The sequence below is a fragment of the Syngnathoides biaculeatus genome, chromosome 2, assembly GCF_019802595.1.
Source record: "Syngnathoides biaculeatus isolate LvHL_M chromosome 2, ASM1980259v1, whole genome shotgun sequence".
Lineage (NCBI taxonomy): Eukaryota > Metazoa > Chordata > Actinopteri > Syngnathiformes > Syngnathidae > Syngnathoides > Syngnathoides biaculeatus.
This window is the reverse complement of record NC_084641.1, coordinates 34,573,426-34,592,276: the sequence shown is the minus strand read 5'-3', so window position 1 is coordinate 34,592,276 and position 18,851 is coordinate 34,573,426. Positions and strand designations below refer to the sequence as shown.

At 42.2% G+C, this 18,851-nt stretch overlaps 1 protein-coding gene across 11 annotated transcripts in view; it reads right to left on the bottom strand.

Annotated features, from left to right (window-relative positions):
- zranb3 (zinc finger, RAN-binding domain containing 3) overlaps positions 1-18,851 on the bottom strand; it is a 180,007-nt gene that overhangs the window by 29,501 nt on the left and 131,655 nt on the right. For all 11 annotated transcript variants that reach the window (XM_061802428.1, XM_061802437.1, XM_061802392.1 and 8 more), the window contains one exon: positions 12,410-12,552. In XM_061802428.1, coding sequence (XP_061658412.1) covers positions 12,410-12,552 — 143 coding nt within the window. The remainder of the gene's footprint in view (positions 1-12,409; positions 12,553-18,851) is intronic.

Here is an 18,851-nt window from a genome sequence, read left to right as displayed (position 1 = left end):
TTTTGTAAGGAACTGAAACTCCGTGTTTCTCAGCGCCAGCCCACAAACCTGTCTGATCAAGAGAAGATGTGTGTGGAGGAGTGGGCCAAAATCCCTCCTGCAGTGTGTGCAAACCTGGTGAACAACTACAGGAAACGTTTGAGCTCTAGACTATAATTGCAAACAAAAGCTACTGTACCAAATATTAACATTTGTTTTCTCAGGTCTTAGATGGAAAAAGATGACACACTGTGGCGGCCCCTAATGGGACAAGCCGAAAGAAAAAGAAGAAGACGTTTTCTCAGATGTTCAAATACTTACTTACAAATACTAATTGCAGCTGTATCACACAAATAAATCATTAAAAACAAATCATATATTGTGATTTCTGGATTTTCCTTTTTAGATTATCTCTCTCACAGTGGACATGCACCTCCAATGAAAATTTCAGACCCCTCCATGATTTCTAAGTGGGAGAACTTACAATATAGCAGGGTATTCAAATATTTATTTTCTTCACTGTACATGCAAACTCCACACAGGTGAGGCTGAATTTGAACCTGGGTCCTCAGAACTGTGAGGCAGATTTACTAATCAGCCATCCACTGTGCTGCCCCAATTAAAATGGATTATGAATGGCATTGACTTAATGAGGAAAAATGTAATCCAAATGAAAAATATAGATACCATAGATCTCAGTAAACAAATTTGTGCATGATTAATAAAACTAACCCATGGCATCTCTGTGATGCATAGTCAAAAATAAGAAAATAAAATGGGATTATCCTAAGGGTGTGTAGTTATTTCACCAGGAATGAAGCAGTGGCATGAATCAATAATTGATGTACTCTACAAACATTTGTTTTGACAGGCATGTTTGATCAACATTATTACTTGGACTGACCGATCACAAATAAATCCCCAGAGAGGTGAAACACAAGTCCAATGCAGGATGGCAGAATGTATTTAAAAAAAAAAGATTGAAAATTACCAAGATTGTTTTGTAATCTTTAAGTATGGGTCTACATGACAGCAAGGAAGGAAACAATGTTACAGATAAGATAATCAAAATGGATGTTAGGTAGGAGAACATGGAGGAAGGAGACACACCCAAGGGGAAAAAACTGGGGGCTGATGGTATATTGTCATAAGGAGATCATCTTCCTTTGCTTCAAACATCCACAGCACACTATGTGAAACCTACACACTCAAAATAAGTCCAGCTGTGCTTTTGAAAGAGGTGACTGCTGTAGCACCCTATTGCATTATAATACACATGACACCGACAGAGTGGGAATACACCAGACGATAGTGTGTTGGTCCACACTTTGTCCTTATAACAGCTTCCCCTCCTTTGGGAACACCTTATACAGCATTTTTGAGTGTGGGTATTTTTGCTTATTCATTCAAGACAGGAATTGACTGCTGCAAACAGTCTATAGTATGCAGTGCATGTTGATCTCTTTCCCATTTATCTGGCTGCAAACAGTGATGCCAGTAATGTGTTACTCCAAAATACCAACATTTTGAGTAACAAGTCGAGTAATTCAATAGTTTTCCTGGGAAAGTAATTCGACTATAGTTGCTTCTTTAGACTAACAATAATTACTTGTATGTCTCACTAAGTACTAATTTGTAGCTGGAGATTCAAACGAAGCTATTTAGCGGTGCAGAAACATTTAACCAAGACCACCAAATAGAAGAAAGTGATTGGAAAGTGATTGTTGATTACAGAATGCACGGTGATAGTGCAGTCCACTAAAAGTGCAAAGAAATCCATGATTTGACTGTCACCACACTATTTTTATTGTTTTCCTGACTAAAAAGTGTTTTTGATTGATTGCTCATTGGTTAGAGGGTACAGTGGGCAGCAGTAGAGCTGCTTTTATCTCCCCCAAATCCAATTCCTCACCCCTACGATTCTCTAATCCTGCAAACAGGGAGCGGCTTTGCCCATTTCTGAGGCTGGTAAAACTTACCACTCATTGAGAGTGAAATTAAATAACCAACGACGAGCTAAGGCTAGCGATGAGCTAAGGCTAGCGACGAGCTAACGGCAGTGAGGCCTACATTGGAACACAAAGAAGAAGACTTCAACGAGGCCCGTGAGGGCTTAGAGGTGGACACAACCCTCAACTCCAACTTTCTTCACTCCTGCCATGTGAAACACTGCAGGGTCATTGTTGTTTGAATCTCTGTTATCTCTCTTTTTCTTCTATCTTTGTATGTGTTCGGACCCTTACTTTAACTTAACCTAGGTAGTATGTGAATTGTGTACCTTATGTGTTGACTGTTTATTTGTCTATTTGACTATCTGCAGCCCAATAGGGGCACAAGGCAGTGCAGTGTGTAGGCCGGTCCCATATATGCAGAGGGTTGCGTCAGGAAGGGGATCTGGCAAAAAAAGTGTGCCAAACACATATAGCGTTCATCAAATGAATACCATACCGGATCAGTCGTGGCCCGGGTTAACAACGCCCACCCCCGGCATTGTTAACCTGCAGGGCGTTGGTGGAAATTCACCTACTGTGGGTCGAAGACAAAGAAGAGGAGGAAAACGGCTTAGTCAGCAAAAGAAGAAGAGGAAGTAACAGAGCCTAAAACTGAATGTAGGAACTTTTAATGTTGGGAGCATGACAGGAAAAGGTCAGGAGTTGGTTGACATGATGAATAGGAGAAAAGTTGATATATTGTGCATACAAGAGACCAGGTGGAAAGGTAATAAGGCTAGAAGTTTAGGAGCAGGGTTGAAATGATTTTACCATGGAGTAGATGGGAAGAGAAATGGAGGAGGGGTCATTTTAAAGGAAGAGCTGGCTAAGAACATCTTGGAGGTGAAAAGAGTATCAGATAGGGTGATGAGGCTGAAACTTGAAATTGATGGTGTTATGTAGAATGTGGTTAGCGGCTATGCCCCACAGGTAGGATGTGACCGAGAGTTGAAAAAGAAATTCCGGAAAGAACTATATGAAGTAGTTCTGAGCATCCCACGCAGAGAGAGAGTTGTGATTGGTGCAGGTTCCAATGGATATATTGGTGATGGAAACAGGGGCGATGAAGAAGTGATTAAGTACGTCATCCAGAAAAGGAACTTTGAGGGACAGATGGTGGTGGACTTTGCAAAAAGGATGGAAATGGCAGTAGTGAACACTTTTTTTCCCAAAAGAGGCAGGAACATATAGTGACCTACAAGAGCGGAGGTAGAAGCACGCAGGTGGATTATATTGTGTGCAGACAATGTAATCTGAAGGAAGCTACTGACTGTCAAGTAGTGGTCAGGGAGAGTGTACCTCGACAAAACAAGATGTTGGTGTGTAGGATGACTCTGGTGGTGGGTAGAAGAATTAGAAGACAAAGGTAGAGACAAGACCCATGTGGTGGAAGCTGAGAAAGGAAGAATGCTGTGCGAACTTTTGGAAAGTGGTGAGACAGGCTCTTGATGGACAGGAGGAGCTTCCGGAAGACTGGACCACTACAGCCAAGGTGATCAGAGAGACAGGCAGGAGAGAACTTGGTGTGTTTTCTGGTAGGAAAAGGAGACCTGGTTGTGAAACCCCAAAATACAGGTTATACAAGGAAAGAGATTAGCGAAGAAGAAGTGGGACAGTGAGAGGACTGATGAGAGGCGAAAGGAATACATTGAGATGCGACGTAGGCCAAAGGTAGAGGTGGCGAAGGCTAAACAAGAGACATATGACATGTACACCAGGTTGGACACGAAAGAAGGAGAAAAGGATATCTACAGGTTGGCGAGACAGAGGGATAGAGATAGAAAGGATGTGCAGCAGGTAAGGGTGATTAAGGATAGAAATGGAAATGTGTTGACTGGTGCCAGTCGTGTTCTGAATAGATGGAAAGAATACTTTGAGAAGTTGATGAATGAAGAAAATGAGGAGGTGTGGAGGAGGCAATTGTGAAGGACCAGGAAGTGGCAATGATTAGCAAGGGGGAAGTTCGAAAGCCACTACAAAGGATGAAAAATGGAAAGACAGTTGGTCTTGATGACATACTGGTGGAGGTATTAAGCAATTTGGGAAGGTGGCTGTGGAGTTTTTTACCACCTTATTCAACAGAATACTAGCAGTTGAGAAGATTAAGCTTAATTGCAAATTAATTATATTAAGCTCACACTTTTCATTTACAGTGTAATGAAAAGTATTCACCCCCTTCCTGGTTTGTTTTTTTTTTCTTTTTTTTTGCATATCTATCACACACAGAGGTTTCAAATCATCACACCAATTCTAATATAACGCATAGAAATACAAAGTACAGTTTTTAAATGACAATTCAGTTTATTAAGTCAAACAAAAATAAATCAAACTCTTTCTGATCCAGTGCAAAAAAGTAATTGCACCCTGAACCTCATAACTTGTTGTGCCACCCTCAGCAGCAATAAATGAAGTCAAGTGTTTGTGATAATTGGTGATGAGTCTTTCACATTGCTCTGGAAGAATTTTGTCCCACTCTTCTGTGCAGAAATGTTTTAAATCCACCATTTTGGAGGATTTTGTAGCATGAATTGCCCATTTCAGGTTTCACCACAGCATCTCAATTGGATTTAAATCCGGACTTTGACATGTGGACTCCTAAACCTTTTTTTGTTTTGTTTTATCTTTTTTTTTCGAAGAAGGTTCCCCCAAAAGTCTTTAGGATCATCAAAATATTTTTGGGCAACTATGAGATAAGCCTTTTTATTTGCTGAAACCAGGGGTTTTTCACCTTGGAACCCCCCCCCCCCCTAAATGCCAAGGGGGGAGTTCAAAAGGCACTACAAAGGATGAAAAACGGAAAAGGAGTTGGTCCTGAAGAACTACCGGTGGAGGTACGGAAGCAATTGGGAGAGGTGACTGTGGAGTTTCAGACCAACTTATTCAATAGAATACTTGCAAGCAAGAAGATGCCTGAAGAATGGAGGAAAAGTGTGCTAGTTCCGATTTTTAAGAACAAAGTTGACTTGCAGAGCTGTGGCAACTATAAAGGAATAAAGTTTATGAGCCACACAAAGAAGTTATGGCCAAGAGTAGTGGAGGGTAGACTCAGGACCGAAGTCAGTATCTGCGAGCAACAGCATAATTTCATAACTAGTACCACAGGTGTATTATTTGCCTTGAGGATGCTAATTGAAAAGTATAGTGAAGGTCAGAAGGCGCTACATTGGGTCTTTGTGGATCTAGAGAAAGCCTATGACAGAGTACCATGAGAGGAACTGTGGAACTCCATGCATAATTCTGGTGTGGCAGAGAAATATGTTAGAATAGTACAGGACATGGATAAGGGCAGCAGAACAGTGGTGAGGTGTGCCGTAGGCGTAACAGAAGAATTTAAGGTGTAGGTGGGATTGCATCAGGGATCAGCTCTGCAAAGATGCCGATCAATCACTTTCTAATCCCTTTCTTTTATTTGCTGAACATAAGAGTGGTCTTGGTTGAAATGTTTCTGCATAGCTAGATAGCTTTGTTTGAATAACCATCTACAAATTAGTACTTGGAGACATTGATGATAAAAAGTAGCCATTGTTAGTTTGAAACTTTGTCTGTAGTTTCGACTGCTAGCTGGTTTAAAGCACTGCTGATGTCATTTAACTTTTCTCGATAACAGCAAAGGGGTGTCACTCATTTTTACGTACACACTGTACGGTGTTGGCATGTCAAGTCTGCACTAAACTGATGATTTAATGTGGCTTCAACTACACTAATTTAGTTATTTTAATTTAATTTAATTTTATATAGGTGTTGGTTCACGTTGATGACATCACTGTAACTTCTGTGGCAAGTATGGGTACAGTTAAGATAATGTATTTTATTTTTTTGTATTGTGAATTGTGACATTCCTTTCCTCTGACAGCTGCTTAGTTACTTTTAAAATCAGGTAATTGGTAAAGTAAGTTACTTTTAACCTGAAGTAATCAGTATAGTAACATTTACTTGTTAAGGTAAAGGGGCCAACTGGCATCACTGCAAACTACATTTGTCTACAGTTGAACTAAGGATCAGTCTATTACTTTTGGAAGCAAAACAAAAAAGAGCTTGTCAGCCACAGACTGTCAACAAAAGCCATTTTATTGGCATAAACTGTATGCTTTTGCTGCTGGCTATCCAATGCTAAGTTCCTACGGACATACATACGTGGAGCTCTACGGAGTACCAGACAGTGCTCAGGTGTATAAAAGCAACCTAGTAAGCTGCTTCACCAGCCGGCGCCTGCTGAATACACCTTTGATCAATGGCCCCGCCAGAGCTTCACTCCACCAGAGGTCATCTGTCAAGAAGCTCAAGCTGTTTTTGGGGAGATTAAAGTATTTGGCAACAGATGACCAGTGGCTAGCACAGAGGTCTCAAGATTCGAAAAGTTATCATCCCTCTGCAAAGTAATGGCGACTGCAAAGCCACAACACTTCCATCTTAAAGCCAGAGAGGCACATTGGTTGAAAAAGGAGTACAAGTGCCACAATCAGCCTATTAATCTATGTTTCCTTCGAGATCTCCAGCACTCACCTAAAAGAATAACCGGTTGGCAAATACAGGAGTGGCCAACCAGTGCAAGAACAAGAGCCACATTTATTACTATTATGGCAAAGAGCCACATCATACACATTAAAGTCCCAAAGAGCCATATTATACACATAAAAATTATTCCTTCCTCACAAACATATCTTTGCTCACCAAGATTTATTGTAAATGTCCCACCAATATAATGACGACAAAAATCGACTCTACCGAGTACCAAGATCACAGGCCAGTATTTTTACAAAATTTAAATTGTTGTTAAATTTCGCACACATACAAATTACCAGTTCAACAAAGTCTTGTCTGTCATATCTGTAATCTAATGCAACACTAAAATACTAACATGATTGGAAGTCTGAGTGCAACTGTGAATCAGTAGTGGTCCGGTGGTCAGGGAAGCAGTGGAGAAGTCTTTTCCAGGGCCAAGGTTGTCCTCCTAGGGGTTAACGCCCTTCTCCTGTTGCACAGCTGAGTTGGGTGGTGGGAACAAAAAGTGGCACGAAGCACTGATTTGCAGCTCGAGTTCATTTATTGGCTCCTTTAAACACTACTATTCCCCAGTCACCATCACTAAACTTTTACCCTCACACTTTCACCTGCAAGCACTTCTTTTGAATCCTTCTTGCTCTGCAATGCACATACCTGCGCAGTCCCGTCTCACCCACACATTGATGCACACGCACACACACGCTGAGCTTGTTGTCACAATACCCATAACAACTGTAATCAACACAAGCAAAGCTTGCAAGCAACTACCGTATTGGCCTGAAGCAAAGCACTTCTCAACATGCTTTCATGCCTTCACGAGATTTGCATGAAAACTGGCAAAGAGCCGTGGGCATAGACTGAATGTTGTCTTTTTTTAATGTATTATAATCATGATCTCTGAATTCAAATTTTACATAAGCAATGTGACAAAAATGACTGCCTTAGTTTGAAGTAGCCTTTCTATATAGTGAGTTTGGAAAATTGAGTGGAGCCGGATAAGTTGGCTTTGGTTTTGGTTTCCAACTTGAGCCGAGCCACCTCGACCTGATGGCTGCTTCAAGGTGTGCCACATGAATCGCATCCTCTTTTAGCACTCTCTTTCTGGCAAAGAATCAACTAAAATCATTGTTTGTTCCACTTTATTTTTCACTATGCCCAACTTCCTAAAGCTAAACCCAAATGCATCCTCCAGGAAAATAAAGTGCCACTGACATGTATTGTGATCAAAACTACAAATGATACTAATCACTTTGATGATAATACCAGTGAGCTGGGAGCATTTTATAAAAGTCTCACTCGACATAATGCGCATCCCAGTGTCGGCCATATTTGTCTGTGACGTCATGTCCAGACATCACACTGGATCCCTGGCATTGAAAACACGCTGTGCCGAATGCAATGGCAGATGAACATGAGCAATTTTCAGATTTTTCTGACGCTCCTTCTAAGATTGAAGCTCTTTTTCAGGAAAAAACATCTCAGAAGCGAGTGAAGCGACCGGGGCTATTTTACCATATCATTTCGAGCTATATTTAGACGATCACTTCTCCACTGACACCAGACTCCTCTACAGACACAGACAAGTGGGGAGACGACGAGGACGAGGGAACCGACGAAATATTCTATATGACTGGCCCATAATAGCTCGATTTCCTAACCCTTTTACAAGTCTGGTGTATATAGCGTACTCAGGAGGACCCATGCCGGGCGAAGTAAATACGTCAGGGGTGCCCAGACACTGGTGGCTGGTGAGAGGGGAGAGGTCCTTTGTCCTCCCCACCCACGGTGTGACCGCAGGCGCCCGCCCTCCTCCCCGCCCGTGTATTGAGCACTCCTGACTTATGTACTTTATTAAGTTATTATGACGCGGATCTTTTTTGACATTCTGAGAGAAAGACTATTACGTCGTTGGACGCGGATTTCTAAAATGATTCTATAAGGACGAGGATGGCTGTTGGAACTTTTTATTAATATTCCTGCTTTCAGACAAGTACACGTGTACACTGACGCCACACTGCCTTCTGTCTTTTTGACATTTCCGGAACATTTACTGGAAATAGCATTCACCTATTTGGAACATTCATTCGACTATGGTGCGTTTGGCTAGTTAGCTCATGTTACACACTACTTAATTGTCTTTGTATGTCTGTACATTATTCTAAATTCACACGTAACATATGCTATAAACTGTGAAGCAAGTTAGTCCCCCCCAACTATTTTTTTTAATAGCTCTATACGCACCTACCTGTCATTTGGAACACACAAAGCTCTTGTCTTTTGCACTTGTGCAATCCATTTTTCATGACAAACCGGGTCTTTTGGAAACATCTTCCCAAGTGTACGCAAGCGGCATTTTGGCTAACAGAAAAAAAAATGCTAATTTCTCATCGGCAAAACAGGTATAAACACCCGAACCCGCCACTTTGGGCATCTGCAAAAACCGTCACTTCCTGGTTCTTCTCCAACACAAATAGATCGATTTTCATGGCGAGCGATATCCATATAGGGCAGCATTCTGACGTGCTGTGAACAAACTGATGGGTCCATTCCGGCTGATTTTTTTTTTGGTTAACAACATACTAAATTTCTTGTTTCATGAGTCAGTGGCACTTTAAGTACAATATTTCTTTGCTTGAATTTGCCATTTTTGAATTTGAAGTTAGCCCTAACATTGCTTAATACATTTAACATGAACATACGTAAAATAATAAGATAATGGTAAGCATGTTTATAAATCTAAATCTGGTTTCTAAAGATCTACAAGCGGATCAACTCTTGTCACTGATGTTACACGTCCTTTGTGGTTCCACTGGGACCACATTCATGGCCACAACCTGCAACACCTGAATGTGAAATACAAATGACCAGTTCAACAAATATGACACTGGCTGATCTGAAGGGGGAAAAAATGTTGCTTTAACGTAAGAGTCACAATAGAGGACCTGCACTAAAGAAGTGGGTAGAGCAGCCAAACATTGTACTCGAGAAAGAATTCTATTATTTGGCAATAATGCCTTCATGGTGACAATGACCTTCCCAAAAAGGTGGCCACATAGGTACGACAATCAGATGGGCTGGTTTATCAAATACTTATGTCCGGTAAGCCCAATACAAGATGTTGTGTGAGGTCATGTGACTGTCTTGTGTCATTTAGTGAGGTGGATTTAAATGTCGCTACCACTTAATGTGGATTTGAGCAAAGACTGTCTGGTGTTGTTTCATTGGTGAAATAGACTTCAACATCACTACCGCTTACATTGGATAATAGCAAAAAGCACCCAATGGCTAAGTCAAAGTTGTAGTCCCACTGATAAGTTGATAATAGTATTTATTAAGTGGCTGCTTATAGTTGATAAGCAATAACTGTCGAATAAAGTGCGGCACAGTACCGTAGCTGTAGAGTATTGGCCTCACAGTTCTGAGGACTTGGGTGGAGTTTGCATTTTCTCCTCATGCCTGTGTGGGTTTTCTCTGGGTACTCCTGTTTCCTTCTACATCCCAAAACCATGCATTAATTGGATACTCTCAATTGGATACTCTCAACTGCCCTTAAGTGTGATTGTGAGTGCGACTACTGTCTTTCTCCAAGTGCCCTGCGATTGGCTGGCAACCAGTTCAGGGTGTACTCTGCCTCCTGCCTGATGACAGCTGGGATTGGCTCCAGCACTCCGCGGCTGTCATGAGGATAAGCAGCTCAGAAAATGGATGGATGGATGATAAAAAAGGTAGAGAGTGACATCTAAATCATTGTATCGGAGTAAAAGTTCCATTACTTCTTAACATCATGTTATTTTTTAATTTTTTTTTCAAAGCAGGTCGTGAGTGCACAGGCGGAACCCTGATTTGAACAAGACAGTTAAATACTGGGAGAATATATTCTGGTTTGGTGAGAGTAAAATTTAACTGTTTGGTTGCCACGATGCACACCATATTTGGAGGAGAAACGCCACTGAGCACCAGCCTAAATACACCACATTAACTGTGAAGTTCACAGATGGGAACACAAGGGTGTGACGCTGCTTTTCAGCAAATGGTACTGGTCAACGTTATATTAGTGAGGGAAGGACGAATGGGCAAATGTACAGAGACATTGTTGAAAAAAAAAAATCTGCTGCATCTATGAAGATGATGAAAAATAGGGTGGACATTTCAGCAGGATAATAATGCAAAACATACTCCCAAGGAAACTCAACTGTTTTCAATAAATAAATAAAATAAAGCAAAAGAAATATATTTACTGATAAAATCGCCCGCATGTTACATGCCTATTGTAACCACTGTAACTGCCGCTGTATTTGGTAATTGAAATTTTGAGGTTTTAAAGAAACTGATGCTAAATCTCAACAATTCTAAGGGTTGTGAGCTTCCTAAAATGCATTGTATTTGATATTAGAGGAGTGGTTCCCAAACTTTGTCTGGCGCGCGACTCCCCCCAGCTTGAATATTTTCCAGCCAGAGATGGGGGGCGGTGGCACTGAAAATGTTAATGTTATGGATGGGGTGTGGGGAATGGGGGGGCTGAAACCTCCCTCGTTTGCAAAAATTATTCCTTACGAATCAACAAAAACCTGAGCAACAGCTGGGTGTAACTTAATAATGAAAGGTTTTCATGATACTTGATGGGTGCCCTGCGCCCCCCCATCATAATGCCACCGAGTTTGAAAACCACTGCCTTAGTGGTTCCACCTTGTATACTGTATGCATACAAAGTGATCAGGAAGTTATCCAGATTAATGAAACATCTCAGGACAAATTTTGCAGTAATCTCAGCCTGAGGCAGTCCAACAGAATGCCAAACTTAAAATCCTTCACTGCTCTTAAAATTCTGAAGACTCCATGAGTGGCTAATCATGAAAGTATAAACAGTGATGGAAACCTGGACAAAATGTATTACATTTTCAGTTGTTGAAAGTAGAGGATCGCAGCGATGCAAAGGTGAGATGCAAGTACCCCGCTGCGCCTGAGCCAGAGGCTGATTGGTTCTGATTAGTGAACACATCAAACAACTATCAGATCAAGCTGGGTCAATTGCCTCCTACTTACACCTTGATTAGGTTCATGTATCCAGACATGTTCCTCAAGTTGAGAAAGCCTTGCACACAAACACGTACATCAGTAATTGCCCAAATCTTGCTGGCACTGTCCTTGCCACCCGTGATTGTGTGTTTTGTCAATAAAAGTATACAGTAAATACCCATTCACAACAGTTAGGATTTCTTTTTGACAGAGCTGACTTCCTTTGAAATGCCCACATATAAAACTAATTTTCTCCCTTTCAAGATCCATGGGGGCAACGGGTATTCACAAATAAGCTTGCTTCTGTATGAAATTTCACATTTCCTATTGGATCGTGAGTGACTAGGGTTTGTGTTTAACTATTTCCATCATTGTTAATGTCAGAGCTGGCAACATGCGATAGAGTGAAAAGCTACCGACTACTCATGCTAACAGATGAGTGTACAAAGCTTTGACCTCCCACTGCACACTTGGTGTACTATAGTTAGTATACTTGGTGTAACAGCTTAGAAGTGGCACTTTGTTTTCGGTTCATTAAGGTGGTTATGCCGGACCGCCGTTTTGTTAGTGAGCAGAAATACACAAATGATTTCACTCATTTCCAAAAAATGTGGAGGCGTGGTGCATGGACAAAATAACAATACATTATATACATATATGTATAACACATATAAATGACAACAGTAAAATACATCTCTACTAAGGTGTAATATGTGTTGCGAGTCAAAATCTGGTGCTCATCCACGTTTAGAAGAGGTATGTGTTCTACTGACACCCATTCTACAATATTGTGGAATGCTTCATAAAAAGCGCTCTAAGCGCCATTCTTGCTTGCTATTATGAAAACTTTATTTAAAATTGCTTAAGTAAAAGTCAAAAATGAATTTCCTCTTTTGGATCACATTTTCAGATGCTCTGACCTCCTGGTGCTGTTGTGCTGTCGCTGGGAGGTGGCCAGCTGCTGCAAGCCGAGCGTCGGGCTGTGATAGAAGAGATTGCTACGCCGGAGCAGCTTCTGCTTCATGGCTGCCAACCCACACCATTCTTGAACGAAGCGCAGAACCTGCAGGGCAGACATTGACACCTCGCGTCACTTTCAGTTTGGGGTTGAGTAATAGGTGGCTATAAAGAATTTAGAGTTTTCAATATCTGAGGCACGGAGCCATGCTTTCAGTTGCTATTTCAAAAACAATCACGAAAACGGTGTACGTATGGAGATGACTTTCCAGACTGCCGTATAAAACCAATCAACTTGGGATACACTGATGTACAGTTTATGCTTCAGAGCAGATCAGGTGTTTGAAGAAAATCAAAAGAGAAATAACAGCTAGCTCATAAATAAAAAATAATGTATAATACAAATACACTTCAGATTATCATTTACTGATACTCATAAAGATATAATATTGAGAAAGATGAAACCTTTCAATGTGATCAAAACTCGGTGCTGGCTGTAATTTGTCGGCGATTGTACATAAGTATGTATGTTCATCATCGCATGAATGTATTTAATCAATACAGAGGATTGCAGATTGCACTGAAATCCATGCATCCATCTATCTTCTACCGATTATCTGAGGTCGGGTCGCGAGGCAGTGGCTTCAGCAGGAAGGCTCAGACTTCCCTTTCCCCAGCCACTTCATCCAACTCTTGTGGGAGATCCTGAGGCATTTCCAGAGCAGCTGAGGGACATAGTCTCTCTAGCATGTCCTGGGCCATCCCCAGGGTCTACTCCCGGTCGGACCTGCATGGAAACCCTTACCATGGAGGCGTCCAGGAGGCATCTGAATCAGATGCCCCAGCCATCTTATCTGGTTCCTCTCAATGTGGAGGACCAGCGGCTCTTACTCTAAGACCCTCCTGGATGACTGAGCTTCTCACTCTATCTCTAAGGAAGAGCCCGGACACCCTGCGGAGGAAACTCATTTCGGGCGCTTGTATCCGGGATCTTGTTCTTTTGGTCACAACCCACAGCTCGTGACCACAGGTGAGGGTAGGAACATAACTGGACCGGTAAATTGAGAGATTGGCCATTTGGCTTAGTTTCTTCTTTACCACAACGGACTCATACAAAGTCTGCATCACTACGGATGCTGCATTAAGGCGCCTCTCGAGCTCCCATTCTATTCTTCCCTCTCTCGTGAAGAAGACCCCAATAGTTTAACTTCTCCACTTGAGAAAGGATCACATCCCTGACCTGGAGAGACCATGTCTTAGGTTTATCACCTAACTTGCTGGAATAGTTGGACAAATAATGGACATTAAGTCGTCTTTCTTCTGATCAGGAGGACGTGAGAGACAGGCCAGTTACAGTCTCCAAACACGTTCTGAACTAGCCTCTCACGCACTCTTTTTTTTTTTTATTAGAAAACAGACAAGGTCAAAAGGAGGGGTGAGCAGATGAAATGAACAAAGGTGCATTCTAGGATGATGTTGTGGCACATCGTATGATGATGATTTAGCACACTCTTTGGTTATGATGGAGTTGTCCTTGGCCACTTGTAGGAAGATACTATTGCATCTGTGTGTAGGAGCTCGTCCTATGAACAAAAGTCTTCAAAGCAAGGATGATACTTTGGCTTTGTTGCAAGTCCATAATAAATGTTAACGATAACTCTCACACCATGCCATCCTTTTCCGACTGGGGACTAAGGTCTCAGTTTAGGAGGTGCTGATTTATATCCCAGCCGATTCATACTCTGCTGTGAACCCTTCCAATGAGAGTTGGAGATCATGGATTGATGAAGCCAATAGAACCCAGAGATGAAAGTGGACTTTCCTGAAAAAACAAATGTGAGCACAAAAGGTGCGAATTCCTGCTAGGAGGGTCCGGTGGGCTGCTCCCTTGAAAATATTTCAAAAAATGGATCGCTGTGGTGAATTCTGCAGATATATGTGAACAAAATTTAGACAAAAATTGAAAGTAAGATTTCTAAGTCCTGACCAAAAAAAAAAAAAAAAAAATTGGGCAGAAGTACCCTTAGGGCCAAGCCCAGATTTTTTTGCCCCCCATCCCCCTATCACTGGATAGCACAAAATCACATTTGTTATTAAAATGACAGCTAATCTCAAGACAAATTAATTAAGTGAACTATTCAGCAAAAAGACATCTAAAATTATCCTTTTCGCCACGTCATACATATTATAGTAAAGATATAGAATATACACGAAAATATATCCCAGAATTTCGACACCGTATGGCAAAACATGTTAAAGAAGTTGATCTATAGTAATTACTATTAACGTTTAAGTCTCAAACTTGTTACATCGCGTTGTCCTGATACACTCGACCACATTGCTCACTATCTTAGATATAGATCTAGTAATACTAATAGTAAAATCAGTTGCCTTTAATATTTTGATATATATTGTTGGAGGATGCTTTTTCCTCCCTGTGTGTTCGTTTAATTTCGGGTAGTGAGAATGTTGGTTATCCAAATACAGGCAGGAGATGATGAACAGTTTCTTCGAAGCTTTTACTTACAGAATATTCTGGGCACAAATGAGTGACAGACAATGGCTGTAGCAGATCAGAAGTGCAAAGACACAGAGGACTTACAGCATTCCCCTACTATCAGGAGGGTCCGCATCACAAACGTATGAAAGGAAAATAAAGAGCATCACAAGAGAACTGCATCATAAAATAAGAGCATCACAAACTATCTTCATCATAATGACTAAGATGGTAATAACTGGCACATTCCTATGCCCTGGTCTCTCCAGTAAGGTTAACTGATGATTTGGCATGTGTGAGCTAAAGATACGCATCAATAAAGAGATACACATCAATAATAAAAGAGATATACATCGATAATACACTTCAATCCCCCTTTCGAACTCAGTCCGACACCTGAAATGAACAGAATTAAAGGAAAAGTTCCAGCCCCGTCATCATCTGGAGCGTATGGTACAACGGACGGGCCTGAAGGAGGAAGCAATTCAGCCATCATATAGAGTAGAGGAACATAAATGTCCTTTTTCCTCAATGGCGGCAGTAATCAATCGCTGACAAAAAGATCGAACACAAGGAATACAACAACAACCACACAAAGTCAAGAAAGCTGAAAAAACAGCAACGGAGATAAGGACCGAAGTTACCAAGGTCTTGTACTTGCCGAAGACACTAAGAGCATTATCCCATAAAGAAGTGTCTATCCCATCATCTCACTCGAAAAAGACCGCAATTTCTGCAAAGTGATGGTCAGAGAGCCATCGGGGGCTGTGTTATTCGGAATAACTGTACAACATTGATCTCTGAACATAGAACAAACACCTCCCTTCTCTGCGTGGAGCGACAAAGGTTGGATAAATAGCAGACACCAGAGCGCATCGGCCTGTCCGACGAGAAGGGAGATCATTGAATAGGGTGACTCCACCACAGTACCACCACACGTCTGCCCGTCCACGAGTCAAGGCTTCCGATCAATCAGACCTGTTGGTCACCTGAACAATCCGGCAGTGTTGTTGGGTAATCATTCCAACTTTCGCTTCATGTGGGAGAGTGGACGAATTTTTAAAGAAGCAAGTAGAACTCAGGGACACTTTACCGGCATCGAAAACCGGCACAGGGGAAGTTGCCGGAGACAAGGGATGAATTGTATCCCACCCTTTACAAGGTTCTGGTGGAATGACTTGAGACATGATTGGAAGAATACACAACACGTTAGGTGGCGCATCTAAGGGGGGGGGGAATATCAGGAACATAACGGAACATGCTAACATACGCACTTGGCAGTCGGCTGCAGGGTACACTGCACTGGCTGCCGCTGCTCTCTTCATCCATCAATCGCTACCAATCGTTCTCACCCCTGACGCTACCCCCAGGGTGTCTGCTACAGACATTTCTCGAGTGAACTGAGCACGGATTCCTGCTCCTTGGCCTTCAACCAACTGCCCTGGTCTATGCTCTTGAGCAGCCTGTAGGAATCTCTGACAAACACGAACAGGAGTAAAGTCCACATTCGAAGCATATAGGGTTAGCAAGAAATCTATACAACCTGAGGCAGTGGGGATATGACGGGGGACGGCGTGCGGAGTCGCAGTTGTCAAGAGAGATGTTCAGTGAGCGAAGATCCACTGATAAACTCAAATGAGCATGTCCTGCACCAAGGGGGCCTACTCGTACTAAACTGACGCGGTCAGCTATCTGCACACATTCGATAGGGTGAGGATAGACACAGGATATCTGCCAATCAGACCCAGAGTACGCTACAGTGGTATAGTACGACCAAGATACAGAAGACAGATAATACTGATAATTAAGAGCCCAAGAACACGGGTAAAATTTGCATGCATTGAATTCGAACGTAACTCACAGTGGTGGTGAACATTACATAGAACCCCACTGTAATATGCTGCGTGCAAATTGGGATAGGACATCTTGTGGTTGCTTCTGCAATGACACCTGACCGCACTAGGATAGCTACAACCCAGACGATGGCCATCCCTGTTAATGTCTGTGTCGAAGAGGGACTCATATTGAACATCACGGAGAGGGGACCTTTCCTCTGGGATGAGTCGAGCTTGGGCTGCGGCTTCTTCAAGACCTGATTCACCGGGATTATTGTGCCCGTGTACCGTGAAATCAACCCTTGTAGAATGATATCATCAAAGCGTCCCAGCCGGCACTGGAGACGCGGTTTTCCGGTTGTCGTCAGGTGGAGGGATTGCTGAGCCTGAGGCAGACCTGGTGGGTCGTGTAGACGAAATGTGGAACAACGTGTCCCCCTTTCCTTCAAGACGTACTGCTGTGGCTGTCCGCTCAGTAACTTGGAAGGGACCTGTCCACCTAAGTTCAGACCACTGTCGTTTAATCACTTTGAACCACACAGATTCGCAAATGTTCATTTCGAGGGGACCGTCTGGCAGTCTTTCTGTCAAATGGGAGAAATTTATGGTTAGTTGCCTGAGCCCAGGTGGGCCTGGAACTTCACCCACAGCCAGTGGAGCTGTGGGTGCAGGAAACGGTCTGTTAGTATGACACTCGAATGGAGTCCACCCTTTAGAAGAATTTAATGACATCCGAATGTTCATCAATGTCAATGGAAGAGCTTGTAACCAATTGAGTGTGGATGAAGCTAAAGCCTTAGCTATCTTTTCCTTAATTTTCCTGCTCATGCGCTCAACCTGACCTTGCGATTGTGGATGATACACAGAACCAAAATGATGTTTCAAACCTAACGTTTTTTTCTACAGCCTGGAGATGTTTGTTTTTGAAATGAGTTCCATTGTCTGATCTAATTTTCCTAGGGAACCCGTGGGTTGGAATGTAATGATTAACCAAATGTTTTACCACTACGCTCGCTGTTTCAGATTTGCAGGGATATGCCTCTGGCCATCCTGAAAAGGAATCTACTATAACTAGCAAATACCGGTAACCTGACACTGTTTTAATCATGTCAGTAAAATCCATTGAAATCACCTGACCAAGAGTGTCCACGTCCGGATCATGTACTCCCTGCGGTGGTTTTGTTGTAGGCATACTGTTATACCTACTGCAAACGCTGTAGTCCTCCAGTTTACCTTTAACAATTTGTCTCATAAAAGGATGCCACCAGGAGTGGAGTCGTCTCAATGTTTCATCCACACCTACATGGCAGGTTCCATGGGCTTCAGAAATTAGATTTTTCAATTGTGTCTGAGATGGAATGCATTTACCTTCTTTTCGCCATATGCCATCCTCATCTTTGACACCCCCTTTCGACTTCCACACACTTTTTTTCTTCTGGACTTGCCTTTTCCTGCCACACCTTAACTGTTTCTACTGTCACCTCCTGTTGATTTTCACATTCAGACTCACTTACATTATTTGGAGTGTTGGTCGGTACCCTGCAGCCTTGTTTGCTGCTTGATCTGCTGATTCGTTTCCTGCTGATACAAAATCACAAGTTCGAGAGTGACCTTTGCATTTTATTACTCCTACCGCTGTTGGGAGCAGTAAAGCATCTCGGAATTTGAGAATGTCGTCCTGATGTTTAATGGGTGTACCGGTTGCAGTTTGGAAATTGTTTCGCTGCCATTCTTTTAATGCAACATGAACTGTCATGTGTGCATACGCTGAATCTGTGTAAATGTTTACTCAGTGGCTTTCTGCTAACCTGAGAGCTGCTGTCAATGCCAAAATTTCTGCTCTTTGTGTTGACTGTGAGCCTAAAATTCTTACAGCTTGGACTTCTTCCAAACCTGTTTCTGTGGTTTGGGTTACTGCAAATCCAGATTGTAGGCAATCGTTGCCCTTGAAGCAACATCCATCAGTGAAAAGAATGAAGTCCGGGTTCTCAAGCGGTGTCTCATAGAGTTCAGTCCGAAGTGAGTCTTCTTCCGTAGTTCTTCGTACACAACAATGTGGTTCTCCTTCGAGCA